The sequence below is a fragment of the Bufo bufo genome, chromosome 4, assembly GCF_905171765.1.
Source record: "Bufo bufo chromosome 4, aBufBuf1.1, whole genome shotgun sequence".
Classification (NCBI taxonomy): domain Eukaryota; kingdom Metazoa; phylum Chordata; class Amphibia; order Anura; family Bufonidae; genus Bufo; species Bufo bufo.
The window spans coordinates 19,687,453-19,706,321 of record NC_053392.1 but is presented as its reverse complement, the minus strand read 5'-3'; the positions used below and the strand labels follow the sequence as shown (position 1 = coordinate 19,706,321).

At 43.6% G+C, this 18,869-nt stretch overlaps 1 protein-coding gene across 1 annotated transcript in view; it reads left to right on the top strand.

Annotated features, from left to right (window-relative positions):
* LOC120997773 (vomeronasal type-2 receptor 26-like) overlaps positions 1 to 18,869 on the top strand; it is a 110,315-nt gene that overhangs the window by 48,056 nt on the left and 43,390 nt on the right. The window contains exon 3 of the mRNA XM_040428040.1: positions 10,121 to 10,244. Coding sequence (XP_040283974.1) covers positions 10,121 to 10,244 — 124 coding nt within the window. The remainder of the gene's footprint in view (positions 1 to 10,120; positions 10,245 to 18,869) is intronic.

Genomic DNA, 18,869 nt, shown 5'->3' with positions numbered 1-18,869 from the left:
GGCATGAAGAAGCGGCGCCATTACTAAAATATGGCGGATTAACCCTTGAAGTGCTGGTGCACACGGTTTAGGGGCTGACAGGCATCCAGCAGAGCAGAGTTTGTATTCTTTTTTGAAGGCACCATGTTTTCATGAGTTACATAGAACTGCCGGTAAACTTACCCCACAAAACAAATGCAGCTGTGCTTCATCTTTGTGGACTTGACATAGAAATTCATATCCTTTAGGTTCATGAAAAACGTACAGTAATCCGGTCCTATATAATGCAGATGTCTGGAGGGGGAGAAGAATGCAGGGCTTCCAGGGAGAGATGGGGTAGATAGATAGATTAGAGTATGATGGACAACATGTATATATCTATCTACCCCATCTCTCCCTGGAAGCCCTGCATTCTTCTCCCCCTCCAGACATCTGCATTGTATAGGACCGGATTACTGTACGTTTTTCATGAATGCAGTGTTTTTTTGTCCAGCCATATCTCCGCATATATGCCAGGTAGTGGCTGGATCTCCGCTGGATACCATTATAGTAAATGGGGCCAGCAGGCATTGCACTAACATCTGGGTATGCCGAATCCAAAGAACTCCATTAGGCTGTTCTCTGTGGAATCTGCTGTGCTCCTCCTCCTACACAGACCAGCAGAGCAATGTGTGACACTACATCCTGCTACTGCTGTGGAGCGCCAGCGGCTGAACTGCGATCATGAGGAACTAGGTGAGTATATTTTTTCAACTTCCTATGAAAGGGGCACATATCTGACCATTACTACTGTTAGGGGACACATATCTGACCATTACTACTGTAAGGGGGCACATATCTGACCATTACTAATGTGAGGGGGCACATATCTGACCATTACTACTGTTAAAGGGCACATATCTGACCATTACTACTGTGGGGGGCACATATCTGACCATTACTACTGTGAGGGGCACATATCTGACCATTACTACTGTGAGGGGCACATATCTGACCATTACTACTGTGAGGGGACACATATCTGACCATTACTACTGTGAGGGGGGCACATATCTGACCATTACTACTGTAAGGGGGCACATATCTGACCATTACTAATGTGAGGGGGCACATATCTGACCATTACTACTGTTAAAGGGCACATATCTGACCATTACTACTGTGGGGGGCACATATCTGACCATTACTACTGTGAGGGGCACATATCTGACCATTACTACTGTGAGGGGCACATATCTGACCATTACTACTGTGAGGGGGCACATATCTGACCATTACTACTGTGAGGGGGCACATATCTGACCATTACTACTGTGAGGGGCACATATCTGACCATTACTACTGTGAGGGGGCACATATCTGACCATTACTACTGTGAGGGGCACATATCTGTACATAACTACTGTGAGGGGGCACATATCTGAAAATGACTACTGTGAGGGGGCACATATCTGACCATTACTACTGTGAGGGGGCACATATCTGATCATGACTACTGTGAGGGGGCACATATCTGACTATTACTACTGTAAGGGGGCACATATCTGACCATTACTACTGTGAGGGGGCACATATCTGACCATTACTACTGTGAGGGGGTACATATCTGACCATTACTACTGTGAGGGGCACATATCTGACCATTACTACTGTGAGGGGGCACATATCTGACCATTACTACTGTGAGGGGGCACATATCTGACCATTACTACTGTGAGGGGCACATATCTGACCATTACTGCTGTGAGGGGGCACATATCTGACCATTACTACTGTGAGGGGGCATATATCTGACCATTACTACTGTGAGGGGCACATATCTGACCATTACTACTGTGAGGGGCACATATCTGTACATAACTACTATGTACTGGCACAAAGGGGGAATAATTACTATGTGGAGGCATTAAGGGGACTGGGTGTGTATAGATATGCTTTGGGCAGAGGCGTGACCTAGTATGAAAAGAATATATACAGTACAGACCAAAAGTTTGGACACACCTTCTCATTCAAAGAGTTTTCTTTATTTTCATGACTATGAAGGCATCAAAACTATGAATTAACACATGTGGAATAATATACTGTACATAACAAACAAGTGTGAAACAACTGAAAATATGTCATATTCTAGGTTCTTCGAAGTAGCCACCTTTTGCTTTGATTACTGCTTTGCACACTCTTGGCATTCTCTTGATGAGCTTCAAGAGGTAGTCCCCTGAAATGGTCTTCCAACAGTCTTGAAGGAGTTCCCAGAGATGCTTAGCACTTGTTGGCCCTTTTGCCTTCACTCTGCGGTCCAGCTCACCCCAAACCATCTCGATTGGGTTCAGGTCCGGTGACTGTGGAGGCCAGGTCATCTGGCGCAGCACCCCATCACTCTCCTTCATGGTCAAATAGCCCTTACTTTCAAAGTTTTCCCAATTTTTCGGCTGACTGACTGACCTTCATTTCTTAAAGTAATGATGGCCACTCATTTTTCTTTACTTAGCTGCTTTTTTCTTGCCATAATACAAATTCTAACAGTCTATTCAGTAGGACTATCAGCTGTGTATCCACCTGACTTCTCCTCAATGCAACTGATGGTCCAAACCCCATTTATAAGGCAAGAAATCCCACTTATTAAACCTGACAGGGCACACCTGTGAAGTGAAAACCATTTCAGGGGACTACCTCTTGAAGCTCATCAAGAGAATGCCAAGCGTGTGCAAAGCAGTAATGAAAGCAAAAGGTGGCTACTTTGAAGAACCTAGAATATGACATATTTTCAGTTGTTTCACACTTGTTTGTTATGTATACAATTCCACATGTGTTAATTCATAGTTTTGATGCCTTCAGTGTGAATCTACAATTTTCATAGTCATGAAAATAAAGAAAACTCTTTGAATGAAAAGGTGTCCAAACTTTTGGTCTGTACTGTATATACAGTCATGGCCAAAAGTTTTGAGAATTACATAAATATTGGAAATTGGCAAAGTTGCTGTTTAAGTTTTTATAATAGCAATTTGCATATACTCCAGAATGTTATAAAGAGTGATCAGATGAATTGCATAGTCCTTATTTGCCATGAAAGTTAACTTAATCCCAAAAAAAACTTTCCACTGCATTTCATTGCTGTCATTAAAGGACCTGCTGAGATCATTTCAGTAATCGTCTTGTTAACTCAGGTGAGAATGTTGACGAGCACAAGGCTGGAGATCATTATGTCAGGCTGATTGGGTTAAAATGGCAGACTTGACATGTTAAAAGGAGGGTGAAGCTTGAAATCATTGTTCTTCCATTGTTAACCATGATCACCTGCAAAGAAACACGTGCAGCCATCATTGCGTTGCATAAAAATGGCTTCACAGGCAAGGATATTGTGGCTACTTAGATTGCACCTCAATCAACAATTTATAGGATCATCAAGAACTTCAAGGAAAGAGGTTCAATTCTTGTTAAGAAGGCTTCAGGGCGTCCAAGAAAGTCCAGCAAGCGCCAGGATTGTCTCCTAAATAGGATTCAGCTGCGGGATCGGAGTGCCACCAGTGCAGAGCTTGCTCAGGAATGGCAGCAGGCAGGTGTGAGCGCATCTGCACGCACAGTGAGGCGAAGACTTTTGGAAGATGGCCTGGTGTCAAGAAGGGCAGCAAAGAAGCCACTTCTCTCCAAAAAAAACATCAGGGACAGATTGATCTTCTGCAGAAAGTATGGTGACTGGACTGCTGAGGACTGGGGCAAAGTCATATTCTCCGGTGAAGCCTCTTTCCGATTGTTTGGGGCATCTGGAAAATGGCTTGTCCGGAGAAGAAAAGGTGAGCGCTACCATCAGTCCTGTGTTATGCCAACAGTAAAGCATCCTGAGACCATTCATGTGTGGGGTTGCTTCTCATCCAAGGGAGTGGGCTCACTCACAATCTTGCCCAAAAACACAGCCATGAATAAAGAATGGCACCAAAACACCCTCCAACAGCAACTTCTTCCAACAATCCAACAACAGTTTGGTGAAGAACAATGCATTTTTCAGCACGATGGAGCACCGTGCCATAAGGCAAAAGTGATAACTAAGTGGCTTGGGGACCAAAACGTTGACATTTTGGGTCCATGGCCTGGAAACTTCCCAGATCTTAATCCCATTGAGAACTTGTGGTCAATCCTCAAGAGGCGGGTGGACAAACAAAAACCCACTAATTCTGACAAACTCCAAGAAGTGATTATGAAAGAATGGGTTGCTATCAGTCAGGAATTGGCCCAGAAGTTGATTGAGAGCATGCCCAGTCGGATTGCAGAGGTCCTGAAAAAGAAGGGCCAACACTGCAAATACTGACTCTTTGCATAAATGTCATGTAATTGTCGATAAAAGCCTTTGAAATGTATGAAGTGCGTGTAATTATATTTCACTACATCACAGAAACAACTGAAACAAAGATCTAAAAGCAGTTTAGCAGCAAACTTTGTGAAAAATAATATTTGTGTCATTCTCAAAACTTTTGGCCACGACTGTACATACTGTAAAAATATTCACAAGATGTTTTTTATTTGCACACATACAGTACGTTTAGATTTGTATGTGTGATGGGAAGGGGACAGGTACATCCTTTGCACAGGGGCCCTTTGCTGCCTGTGTCCGCCCCTGGCCTAGAATGTTGAACCTTTTCACAAAATTCTAATTTTAGGCTGCATTAATGCAATTCCTTCTAATGTGCATTAGTTAAATAAATGGACCTTTCCATGATATTCAAATTTTTCGAGTTTCACCTGTACGTCCCTATACTCTTTCAACAGAAATAACTGCAAAAGTGAACTGAAAATATATATTTCTTCTTGGACTGAAATTGGCCACTATACGCTTTTACCAGCAGTGCGTATGGATTTTTTTTTTTTTTATGAAATAAGCCCCTATACTCTTTCACCAGAAATGAATGCAACCGTGCAGTGCGTTTAAACGTTTCGTGTATTTCTGAAATACCGCCCTATACTCTTTTACAATTAATGACTGCAAATAATTATAGCGTAAATAACAACAAAAGGCTTTCCAACATAGCACTTGCACCCCAATAACTATTTGCTGGAAGGACAGAGAGGTATTAGGAGACTATCTGGATCCCCATGTAATGTTTCCCTGGTTTTCGCAATGAGGAAATTCCGACGACTCTCCCTACTAGCATCTGCACCTGTCTGTCCCTGACTGTGAAATGATTCCTCTCACTATCCTTTCCCTGCACTAGTAAATCGCGTCTTTCCTTTTTTTTTTTAAACAGTTTTTCTGTCACTCTCCCGAGCGCCTGCAAACACTTCTGTCCCTGAACAATGTACGATGGTGAATGGCAGCATCTAAGATGGCCGCCGTATTTATAGGGCTGTGACATCACACCCCTGCCTCAATCAGTTTTTTTAGGGGGCAACTGGTAAATCACACCAGTAGAAATTATTGGTTCCAATAGTGTTTGTTAGGGCTCTTTCACACTTGCGTTGTCCGGATCCGGCGTGTACTCCACTTGCCGGAGGTGCCCGCCGGATCCGGAAAAACGCAAGTGTACTGAAAGCATTTGAAGACGGATCCGTCTTCAAAATGCGTTCAGTGTTACTATGGCAGCCAGGACGCTATTAAAGTCCTGGTTGCCATAGTAGGAGCGGGGAGCGGGGGAGCGGTATACTTACAGTCCGTGCGGCTCCCGGGGCGCTCCAGAATGACGTCAGAGCGCCCATGCGCATGGATGATGTGCCATGTGATCACGTCACCCATGTGCGTGGGGCGCCCTGACGTCACTCTGAAGCGCCCCGGGAGCCGCACGGAGGGTAAGTATACTGCTCCCCCGCTCCCCGCTACACTTTACCATGGCTGCCAGGACTTTAGCGTCCCGGCAGCCATGGTAACCATTCAGAAAAAGCTAAATGTCGGGTCCGGCAATGCGCCGAAACGACGTTTAGCTTAAGGCCGGATCCGGATCAATCCCTTTCAATGGGCATTAATTCCGGATCCGGCCTTGCGGCAAGTCTTCAAGATTTTTGGCCGGAGCAAAAAGCGCAGCATGCTGCGGTATTTTCTCCGGCCAAAAAACGTTCCGTTCCGGAACTGAAGACATCCTGATGCATCCTGAACGGATTACTCTCCATTCAGAATGCATTAGGATAAAACTGATCAGGATTCTTCCGGCATAGAGCCCCGACGACGGAACTCTATGCCGGAAGACAATAATGCAGGTGTGAAAGAGCCCTTACTCTGTGTAGATGCGGTAACGCAGCAAAACCACAGACAAATGCTGCACTATATAGAAAGTATATTATTGGTATATCACACCCCTGCTTCAATCAGTTTTTTGGGGGGCAACTGGTAAATCACACCAATAGAAATGATTTGTTCCAATAGCGTTTAACCCTCTGTGTAGCTGCGGTATCGCAGCAAAACCGCACACAACTGCTGCACAATACAAATGCATTATAATATACTTTCTATGTTAGAAAGTATATTATAAGTATATTACACTGTGGCAGGCGCAGCAGTATGAAGTGCCTTTTGCGCTGTGGCATTAGAAGAATTTTGATATCTCTGACTTTTAGTCTAAGCAGACTGTCTATTACTCTGTAATTCCTATAGCGCTGTTCTATGTAAACAGTAGGTTTAAAGAGCACACCAAACGCTTGAAATAACTTCTTTATTAACTTCAACATTTCTCCATATATAACACTGCCGCCTACCTTGTGGTTTCTTTAAGGCCTTCAGATCACTGCACCTAAGATTTATTTGGGCAGGATCCTTCCCCAGATTAGGTAAGCGCTTCCTGGTTTGCCATAAGCTTAAAGGGGGAATGGGGGTCCCTGATCTCCCCAACTACTACAAAGCTGCAATTTTCTCGTACATTTTAGATTGGTTCCATAGCAGCTCTTCTAAGAGGTGGGTTCAGCTCGAACGGACAGAAACAGGATTTCCAACACAAAATTTGCTCTGGTTGGTCAGAACCCATAGGCCTTCGAAGCTCCCCTTCCTAACGGTGGGCGTTCTAAAAGTCTGGGATAAGCACGCCGGGGCTCTAGGGCTTACCACTTTTCCGGGACCGCTGATCCCCATATTGAACAATCCAGGGTTCCCTATGGGGGAGGGTACTCAGAGGGTGCTAGGGTTTCTGAAAAGAAGATAACCCACAGGTTAGACAGTTAATAGCCGGTGGGCCATTAGACCTTTGGATTCATTTGTTGACCCAGCCTCTGGGGGGGGGGGGGGGGGGGGGTTACAATATCACAGCATAAATATGTTCCTGCAAACACTAGGCCCCTTGGAAAACCTTTCTAGGGATCTTACCGCCTTCGAATCTCTTTGCCTCCAGAATACACCACCCACACATTTAGTATCTCTGGTCTACGGGCTACTCCAGGAGGGGAGAGGACCCCTCTCCTCCCTGCCATATGTGGGGGCATGGGAGAGGGAGCTGGGTAAATCCTTTTCCACCGACCAATGGGAGAGGGCATTCACACTGCCACACAAATCGTCCGTCAGTTGTAGCTTACAAGAAAATAATTTTAAGATTCTTTCTAGATGGTATAGAACCCCCGTTCTGTTGCATTCCTTCTACCCCACATGTCCAGATATCTGCTGGCGTTGTGAGAGGGAGAAAGGTACTTTGGCCCAGGTTTGGTGGGAGTGTGATCGCATATCCCCATTTTGGGGGAAAATTAATGAGCTGTATGGTCTAGTCAGCGGTAACTCCGCAAGGTGGACGCTGGAGGGCGCGTTATTGTTAATGTTTCCCGGCTCCCTCTCCTCCCTGAAGGTGGGTCTCCTGAGATTCTTCATACAGGCCTCTCGTCTGGTTATCCCTAGACATTGGAAATCTACGGAGACACCTCGTTTCGAGGAATGGCTTAACACATTTGAAAAGATACACAGAATGGAGGAGCTCATTGCTGAGGATGGGGGTCATGAGGCTAAATACCTTAAGATCTGGTCTCCTTGGTTGCTCTTCAAAGGTTCCCAGTCTTATCATACGTGGCTGGGCAACGTTTCTATCAATGTATAATACTACTTGTTCTTATGGGTTTAGGCATTTTCCCCTCTCTTCCCCTTTGTCTCTGCTTTGTATGTGTATATGTTCCCTTGTGTTCTTGTTCTCTTTAAGAGTGGGCGTATGTTTATATGCGAATTGTGTCACTTTACTGATGGACCGCCTATATTTGTTATGCACACAACCACTTTCTGTATCCTTGTACTACTAATTCCTAAAATGGTATATTGCTATGTCTTGTGGTTGTACGCCTTTGCATTTACTACTTTTTTGTCCTTAATAAAGAGATTTAACAACACTGCGGGATGAGATGACGGTTTGATTGGCACTATTTTGGGATGCGTCTTACTTTTTAATCGCTTGCTATTACACTTTTTGTGATGTAAGGTGACAAAAAATTGTTTATTTAGCACAGTTTTTATGGTGTTCATCTGAGGGGTTTGGTCATGTGATATTTTTATAGAGCTGGTCGATACGGACGCGGCGATACCTAATATGTATACTTTTTTTTATTTATGTAAGTTTTACACAATAATATCATTTTTGAAACAAAAAAAATCATGTTTTAGTGTTTCCATAGTCTAAGAGCCATAGTTTTTTTCAGTTTTTGGGCTGGTCGATACGGATGCAACGATACCTAATATGTCTACATGTTTTTTCCCTATTTTTTTTGCAATTTTTTTTTACTTTCTTTTTGGAAAAGGACGCTTTTTTTTTTTTTTACTTGAAACTTAATTTTATTAACTTTTTTTTTCACTTTATTTTTTGTCCCACTATGGGACTTCAACATTACAGGGTCTGATCCTTGTTTCAATACAGCACAATACAGATCAGCACAATACATCTGTATTGTGCTGTATTGAACTGTTAGTGTCTTACACTGTAAGACACTAACAGTTGCCTAGGAGACCCAGCCTGGGGCCTGGGCCTCTTAGGCTTCCGTATATGACAGACCCCAAGCCTTGGAATGGCTTGGGGCTGCCATGGCAACGATCGAGTCCCCGCCACAGCAGAGCGGGGACCCGATGCATGAGGTGAGGGAGCGCAAACCTCCCATATGCCGCGGCATATGAGGGGTTAATCCACCGGCATCGGCGTTATCGCCGTTGCTGGTGGATGCAGCAGGGATCCGGCGGTCAGTAACTACCGGATCTCTGCTGCTGACTGGGGGGACTGCACGCGGGGGGAGGAACGACTGCAGGACGAGAGCGCTCGTCCTCGAGCGCTAAGTGCCGGCGTTTGAGGACAAGCATTATCGTCCTGGGTCGTTAAGGGGTTAAAACATACATTTATAAAAACATTAGCAGCCGATTTGTGTAGGTGGGCTTGAAAATGAGGGAGTGGTGGCAGGTTCGAAATCATGTCCTGATTTTTCAGCTCACACTCTAGCTTTTGTCACTCTGCTGGCTGCTCACACACCTGGGTTCCTATGGCAACTCACTCTACAGCAAGGGCAGAAAAGAGCGGTTAAAAACAAACTGCTCCAACTTGCTCACTTTACTGGTGGTTGCCATCTATAAATCCTACAGCGAAGAGCTTTATATAAGACCCAGACCTAAATTTTGATGCATAGTATGTCTCTGAAATAAATAAAAATGAAGGAACAGTTTAGAAATTGCCCTTCAAATTTGAGGTGGCTATAGTGGAGTTTCAATGAATGTCAATGGGCTGCGTGAGTTGCAAACAAATGGTCATATGGTGAAAACTATCAGGACTATGGTTTAGCCGTGGACATTTTTAGTGGCAGCAGGGATAGATGAATGTTTTGATATAAGATTTGTGTAGGTGGAGTGGTGGCAGTTTAGAAATCATGTCCTGATTTTTCAGCTCCCACTCTAGTTTTGAAAATTCTGCCATTCATTCCTCTGGGATCAATTTCGCCACAAAAACGCCGATATTTCGTGAACCATTCGGCAAAAAGTTCCACAAAGTAATAACACACCAATCGGGAACAATCTGCACGTTTCGGTATATTACTGTCTATGTAGTGTAAAACCTGTGGGGGGAGTTAGGGTGGTAAATTTGGCTATAATAATAAGAATATATATGTGAGATAACAGTAAGTTGTCTTGCCATGCAGAACACTTAAAAAAGGGAGAGCACCTTTATGTCTCAAAAGGCAAGCATTAAATACGTATATGTACATGTGTATATGACTTTTCCAGACACCGAGCTCCATCTGTAGTGAGAGTTGCCTCCATGGATACTGGAAAGTCCTACTGGAAAGAAAACAGAAATGCTGCTACTACTGTGCCCCCTGTGCAGAAGGCAAAATCTCCAACCAGACTGGTGAGTAGGGACAATTTCATATGAAAGTACAAATCTACAAGATGGGCATTAGCACCGCTCAGACAACATTCATTTTGAGCTCATGTGTTCAGATGTAGCCAACATTATCCTGGCTCCAGGCATGCCAGGAGGGTCACTGTAACATGATCACTGTAATATCATTTTGTTGCCTTAGCGCGTTAAGCCAGTCAAGATAACATTGGCTACATCTGTATGTCGGGTAGATCAGTCATATTTAGTAAGGTGCCATATTGCTAGTTTCCATTTCTCCAGGTGTTTAATATGAATATCATATAAAGGAATCCATATTTTTTATCATTCTCCAAAGAAGGTTTTTTGTAAAAGGGATAACAGTAGTGAAGATTCAATATAAATTTCACAAAAATTCTTCTGCCAAACAAATCCGTAGTTTTGACAATTTACTTTTTAGTTATTGCCAAACAGTGATTGCCATTTTACTGTTAAAATGCAAGAGAAATAGAGCGGGGAAGATGGGGAAGACAGATCACATGACTCTGGGAGAAACCCTGGCTGGCGGTCTTTGCAGACAGCCTATCAGCCAATCATGTGGCTGGATAGATATTGTCCCATCAGGTTCTGTGATATGTCTGAAGCACAGATGCCATTGTGAACTTAGCCAGTGATGTGAGAGTACATGTGTCACATGAGTCTGTCTGGCCCAGCAGACAATTACAAACTCAAGCCAGCCATCTTAGGGTATTGCAGAGATAGTATAGGGATATACAGTGAGGAACAGAAGTATTTGAACACCCTGCGATTTTGCAAGTTCTCCCACTTAGAAATCATAAAGGGGTCTGAAATTCACATTGTAGTTGCATTCCCACTCTGAGAGACAGAATTTAAAAAAAATCAGGATATCACATTGTATGATTTTTTTAAAGAATTTATTTGTCTTGCACTGCTGCACATAAGTATTTAAACACGTGAGAAACAGCAAGAATTCTGGCTCTCAAAGACCTGTTACTGTGCCTTTAAAAAGTCCACATCTACTCCACTCATTAATCTAACTTAGTTGCACCTGTCTGAGCTCTATAAAGACACCTGTCCACCACACAGTCAGTCAGACGCCAACTACTACCATGGGCAAGACCAAAGAGCTATCAAAAGACATCAGAGACAAATTGTGGACCTCCACAAGGCTGGAAAGGGCTACGGGGCAATTGCCAAGCAGCTTGGTGAAAATAGATCAACTGTTGGAGCAATTGTTAGTAAATGGAAGAGGCTAAATATGACTCTCAGTCTCCCTCGGACTGGAGCTCCATGCAAGATCTCACCTCGTGGGGTATCACTGATGATAAGAAAGGTGAGGAATCAGCCCATTAGTACAGTACAAGGGAGGAGCTGGTCAGTGACATGAAGAGAGCTGGGACAACAGTTTCAAAGGTCACTGTCGGTAGAACACTAAGCCGTCATGGTTTCAAATCATGCATTGCATGGAAGGTTCCCCTGCTCAAGTCATCACATGTCCAGGCCCGTCTGAAGTTTGCCAATAACCATCTGGATGATCCAGAGGAGGCATGGGAGAAAGTCATGTGGTCAGATGAGACCAAAGTAGAACTTTTTGGTCTAAACTTCACTCGTCGTGTTTGGAGGAAAAAGAAGGATGAGTTGCATCTCAAGAACACCATCCCTATTGTGAAGCATGGGGGGTAACATCATGCTTTGGGGGTGCTTTTCTGCGAAGGGGACAGGACGACTGCACTGTATTAAGGAGAGGATGAATGGGGCCATTTATTGTGAGATTTTGAGCAACAACCTCCTTCCCTCAGTCAGAGCATTGAAGATGGGTCGTGGCTGGGTCTTCCAACATGACAACGACCCGAAGCACACAGCCAGGATAAACAAGGAGTGGCTCCGTAAGAAGCATATCAAGGTTATGGAGTGGCCTAGCCAGTCTCCAGGCCTAAATCCAATAGAACATCTTTGGAGGGAGCAGAACTCAGTTTTGCTCAGCGACAGCCCCGAAACCTGACAGATCTAGAGGAGATCTGTGTGGAGGAGTGGGCAAAAATCCTTGTTGCAGTGTGTGCAAACCTGATCAAGAATTGCAGGAAACGTTTGACCTCTGTAATTGCAAACAAAGGCTTCTGTACCAAATATTAACACCGATTTTCTCAGGTGTTCAAATACTTATGTGCAGCAGACAAATAAATTCTTTAAAAATCATACAATGTGATTTGCTGAATTTTTTGTTTGTATTCTGTCTCTCAGAGTGGGAATGCACCTACAATGTGAATTTCAGACCCCTCCATGATTTCTAAGTGGGAGAACTTGCAAAATTGCAGGGTGTTGAAATACTTCTGTTCCTCATTGTACTTAGTTTGGTAGATTGAACTAATAGGTAGAAATGTCAGGGTTTTATCAGTAGAGAAGGAGAACATAGGGGCATTGTTCTGTGTGATTACCTTACAGTGAGGGCATCTAGAGCTGTTCATGTAATGCACTGCAATCACAAAAATCTTGCAGAGCTTCCAAAAAGATATGTTTATTCTGTGCATGAGTAGCTAGCCTTTTTATCTTTATTCATGAAACCTCAACATTCAGTAGATGGTGTTTTATAGACATATGCACAGTACCTCCAGCAGCACACGTTTTGCTGGATATTCTGTGCAGTTGCACTTTTTTCTTTTTACAAACCAGTTGCAATTTTGCTCCTGTTCAGCACATTTCAGTGCATCAATATCAGTGTGATTATAGAAAGGCCTTCTCCCCACCCACCCAAGGCTTCTTCCCCTGCATCACTGTGATGTCGGGGGAGGGAGCCTTGGGAAGTTAGGGGAATAGCAGATAGTGATGGACGAACATCGGGCAGGACATTTCGCGAATGTGAACACGCGTTCGCGATCAAATGTTTGCTAACCGCACATTTGTGGCGGGCTCCAGTGACTTTAATGGCAGGCGAACTTTAAAAACCTTCAGGTCATATTTGCAGCCACCAAATACTTACTAGAATTGCACAAATATTCCCACAACATGGACAGTGACATACCAGAGGGGGGTCATTGGCAAAAAATCCCACAAAAAAATATGTATTTTAATCAGGGGTGATTTTTATGTGTCTTAAAGGGAAACTCTCAAAAATGTGCCCTGCTGGAGTCTAGAAAAAAATTATTTTAGGCCACGGGACTATAGGCCCCAATAATTAGGCATTCACCGGACAGAAAAGAACTTGTGATTATGTGGCTCGAGGTTCATTAGGCGGCCACTGGATAAAAATTTTACTGTTGTGAAATCAGTGAGAACAGGGTACAAGTGTCTATGCAAAAATATAAATGATTTATTATACAATGATTTAAAATACAATAAAAAATGTATCTATGTAAATTTCAATGATACACAATGAAATGCAGTACCCAGAATTCGCCACTAGATGGCGTCAATCAAAACACTATTCAACCAACACAAGAATATTATACAATACTACTTTCAATTTATGAGAGATATACCAATCAATTGATTATGCACAGAAAGTCAATCAAGGAAATAACAGATATGAGCCTTTGCTCTGCTAAAACTATGACCAATCTCGGATTGTATTGGTAGTATTGCAATAAAGCTTATAAATTGATTGGCTGGATATCAAACTAGGGAATATAAAGATTCCCAACAGAGAAGTTCTCTTGTGGCATCAATATTAGATCTTTTATTCAGTTATATGCATCAAAACTGAACAGCGCCAATATTGATGTAGCACCTTAACACTATATCCACACAAAATGAGGATTTTGGCTAGATATCAAGCGAATCAATTTATCAATACTACACAACATAAAATCATACATTACCAGAGAAGGTAGGTGATAGGCAGAGTCTAAGGAAAGTCAGCTCTCAAGAGTTTTCTGATAATCCAAATCCTTCTCCCGCCTCCCTTTCTTTGTTCCTCTTCTTCTTTCTTTATCCTTGCTACACATACCTGACATCTGGAAGCCTTATCTCAGAGCTGAGGGACAAACTTTGATACATGAAACAACTATCATATAGATTTGGAGGAACATCTTGACACTTCTCACATTGTGGAATTTATGTTCAGATAAGATACACAATGAAGCCTCTACTACCACAGGTGGCGTGGATCTTCTAAGTGTCTAAATGACGATTGACTATTGGTTACAAAACACAACTTCCTCTGAACGAAGTCTAATTCCCAGAAGTCCATACCAAATAGTGACTATAAACAATTCATCATAGCTAGAATAAGTAGATATAACTGTTTACACTTCTGAAAAGGCACAGCAGCAGGTATATCACACGCCTCAATCAGTATTTTGTAGAAGCTGGTATATAGAACCCCTTAATCAGTATTTTGTAGAAGCAGGTATATCACACGCCTCAATCAGTATTTTGTAGAAGCAGGTATATCACAAGCCTCAATCAGTATTTTGTAGAAGCAGGTATATAGAACCCCTGAATCAATATTTGGTGATTGCAGGTATATCGCACCCCTCACTCAGTATTTTGTGGAAGCCGGTGTATGGCAGGCCTCAATCAATATTTGGTGTAAGCTGGAATATCGCACTCCTCAATCAGTATTTTGTGCAAACAGGTATATAGAACCTCTGAATCAATATTTGGTGGAAGCAAGTATATCGCACCCCTAAATCTGTATTTTGTGGAAGCAGTTATATAGAACCCCTTAATCATTATTTTGTATAAGCAGGTATATTGCACCCCTCAATCAGTATTTTGTGGAAGCAGTTATGTCGAAGCCGTTACAATTATTTGTTCCAATAGCGTTTGTCCCTCTGTGTGGCTGCAGTATCGCAGCAGAACCGCACACAACTGCTGCACAATACAAATGCACTATAATATACTTTTTATGTTAGAAAGTATATTATAAGTATATTGCACCCCTCAGTATATAACACCTATTGATAGCAAAAACTATACCAGTCCTTAAAAGGACTTTTGTGGCCCTATCAGCTAGCATTTGGTGTCCCTAACAGCCTGTCCCTGCTACACAAAGCAGCCTCTCCCTACACTGGCAAGACAGAATGTAAAATGGCGGCCAGATCAGGTTCTTTTTATAGGGTGGGGGTGTGTCCATGTGCTGAAACGTCTCAATTGGCTGTCCTGTCCCACCTGATGGATGTGTCATGGGTCAAAGTTCGGCGCAATGCAAAAGAATATGATGCATGCGAACATCACCATATGTTCGCATGTTTGGCGAATCGCGAACGAGCAAAATTTGCCGTAAAATGACCGCCGGGTGAACTGCAAGGCCATCTCTAATAGCAGACAGCGGGGAAATGTGGCGGAATTAGGCACTTCCAAAAGGAAAGACTGCCCAATGGGAATTTGGAGGCTGTTTTTTATAGGAATAAAAGTGCTTTTTCTGGATATGGAAAAAACAACCAGATGACATAAAGGTATGGTTATAATGTTTTTACAATGTGATTATGGCCATTGCTGGTAGCTACAGTATATTAGTTAAATTTACATGACAGACGCAGTTATCAGGTGGGGACAAACATGGACAGTGAGCCCTTAGGCTAGAACCCAGCCCGCTGTCCCTACCTACTTGCAGTAGAAGCCCTATATAGCTAGACCGCAACGGGTCGACAGTCCCTACGCTATTTAAGTGCAAAGATGCACTAACAAACAAGACAGACAAAATACCAGAGTCGTACATAGATGGGTCAGAACCAGACAAGCTATGGAGTACCAAACCAGATACAGAGAGTGGTCAGAGGACAAGCTGAGTTGAAAACCAGATGGACAACACAGTACCAAACGAGAGACAGAGAGTGGTCAGAAGACAAGCCAGAGTCAGAGGAACGAGCAACCCAATAAGCACAGAAACAAGGAACCAGGAGCACAGATTGTCAGAGACCATCACTGCACTGGTGTATGGCCAGGAACAGGTTAAAATAGAGCACCAAGTCCCTGGATTAGAACCTGATGGGTCCATTACTCAGAGCTCCATTAGTCAGAAACACTAGCACACAGTAATAGAGCAGCTGAGCATTCAGCCCATTGCTAATATCCCCCAGCACACGCCAAATGTGTCACCAAGGGCCATAGCTCCAGCACCGCTGAAACCCGGACAGATACGTTTCTTATAGACTCCCTTTAAATTTATCTCCTTTTCAAAATGACTGCGCCCTTTCTGTGGACTTCTGGGAGGCAGATTGGGACAGTGTCTGGAGATGGCCCAGTGTGCTATCATTGTACCATATCTTGTCCAGCCTCCAGTATACTGTTATAACGGGTATTCAGTGAGGCAAGTGGCGCCACCACCCAAATGTAATTCTGCTATAAATGTGGCATTAATAGCTGTATATAAAAATAGTCTAGTTTTTAAAATTTCACGCAGTTCCATGCCGTCACTCAAATGTAATTCTGCTATATGACAATAATACTTCTGGTCGGCTTTCTGTATAAAACTGTCCTCTTCTCAAGCAGGTTGCACAGTTGTGTGATTTGTCTAAATTGTTATGGTCCTTTATGGCAGCAGTATTTCTTCTCAGCTCTCTGTAATATTAGTCGTTTTGATAATGTTGCACAGTTCTGCACCTTCACAGAAATGTCATTCTTCTCTATGGCATTGGTACTTTTGGCCATTTGTCTGTAAAAACTGTTTCATTTTCAAAATGTCGCACAGTTCCGCGTCTTTACTCATATTTAATGATGCTATATGATATTCACACTTGGTTGAACTTGATGGACTTATGTCTTTTTCCAATCGTATTAGCTATGTAACTTCTAGCCATCTGTACATTTTTATGTACATTAAAATTGCTTAAAACTGTCTCGTTGCCTACATGACTGTGTGTGCCCTTCCTCCAGAACATACTCTGTTAACATGCAGTGGGTGTGGATCCATTTTACCAATGAACTGGTTTGGTTAGGAGTAACACTAAGGGCATGATCCTGTTAGTCCTGTGGTATTCACTCTTTAACCCCTGGATCCGGACTTTGCTGAGGAGTAGCCACCAAACCACTACCCATTCAGATAGTTCTAGTGCATTTGGTGGCTGACCAACAGGGTCGGACACACCAGTGAAAATCACTGAAGGATCAGGTAATATGTGTAGTCAGGAGATGGGCCAAGATTAGAGCAGGCAGCATACAAGGATATCCGTGAGACAAGGCTAAGATCAGGACAGGTGGCAGTACGGTAATCCAAGAAACAGGTTTAGGTCAGGGAAGGCAACTAGAAGTCAGAGTCGGTAGTCAGGCTTGGGTAAGGTAAATGGGTAGTCAGACAGAAAATACACTTTTGCTTTTTACTAGAGACTAGAAAACCTAAAACTCAAGCTCCCGTTCAGAGAGGAGGGCAACTTAAATACCTAGGGACACCCCCCATTGAGTGGGAAAGGATTTTGACATGCGCATGCTGTCCTTTCAAGAGGCTGAGAGTAAGCATGCGAGCAGGCCTGGAAGCCTTTAAAGTAGGCTTGGCTCGCAGAAGACCATGGTGGGTGGAACCAGAGCTGTGGAAGGAAGAGGAGTGGGGCCACTGTGAGTAGTGCAATGCCTGTACCTAGAGATGGCGTTGCGGTTCGCCCAGCGGTTGTTTCGTGGCGCACTTTGCTCGTTTCGAGGTTCGCCGAACGGGCGAACATATGGCGATGTCCGACGGCGCCATATTATTTTACATTGTGAAGAACTTTGACCCATGACACATCGATAAGGTGGTACAGGACAGCCAATTGAGATGTTTCAGCACATGGACATACCCATTACATTATAAATGAACCTGATATGGCCACCATTTTACATTCATACTTTTGCCAGTGTAGGGAGAGGTTGCTGTGTGGAGCAGGGACAGACTGTTAGGGACACAAATCACTAGCTAATAGGGCCACAAAAGTTATTTTAAGGAATGGTATAGGTGTGCTATCGATAGGTGTGACATACTGAGGGGTGTAATCTACTTATAATATACTTTCTAACATAGAAATGCTGGATGAATTCCCGGGGTGGCTTCTCCATCTGAGACAAGTCAACAGGAGTCTGAAGAGGAGTCAGAGGAGAATGGTGCCAGGGCAGAGGAGGAACAAGAAGAGCATGCTTTAAATGTTTATGGGATCCCTGGTGTTGTCCGTGGCGAGGGGGAGGAGACTGAGGAACACATTATCTTGGACGTTGAGCAGGAGCCAGGCCACTCCACCGCTTCCAGTTTAGTGCAAATGGGGACCTTCATGCCCCAGTGTTTGAAGAGAGACCGCTGTATAAAAAGCATAAAGGGCAAGGACCAGTACTGGGTGGCAACGTACTTAGACCCCTGGTACAAACAAAAAATGGCAGGCCTGTTACCAGCATCACAGAGGGCTGTCAGAATGCAGCACTTCCAGGCCTTGCTTCGAGAAATGCTGCATTCTGCTTTTGCGGGCGCTGGCAGAGGAATTTCTACTCACAGAGAAACAGTTGCGGGTACCAATCCAACAGTGCATGCAAGAAGAGGACGATTTAAAGATGTGTTGCTCTGAGAAGCGAGGAACCCCTGGACTAATGGGTGTGCAGGCTTGACCTGTGGCCAGAGCTGGCACAATTTGCCATGGAACTCTTGGCTTGTCCCATTCAGCGCAGCAGGGGGGATTGTGACTGATAAGCACACTCGCCTAGCTCATGACAGTGTGGACTACCTCACATTTCTAAAAA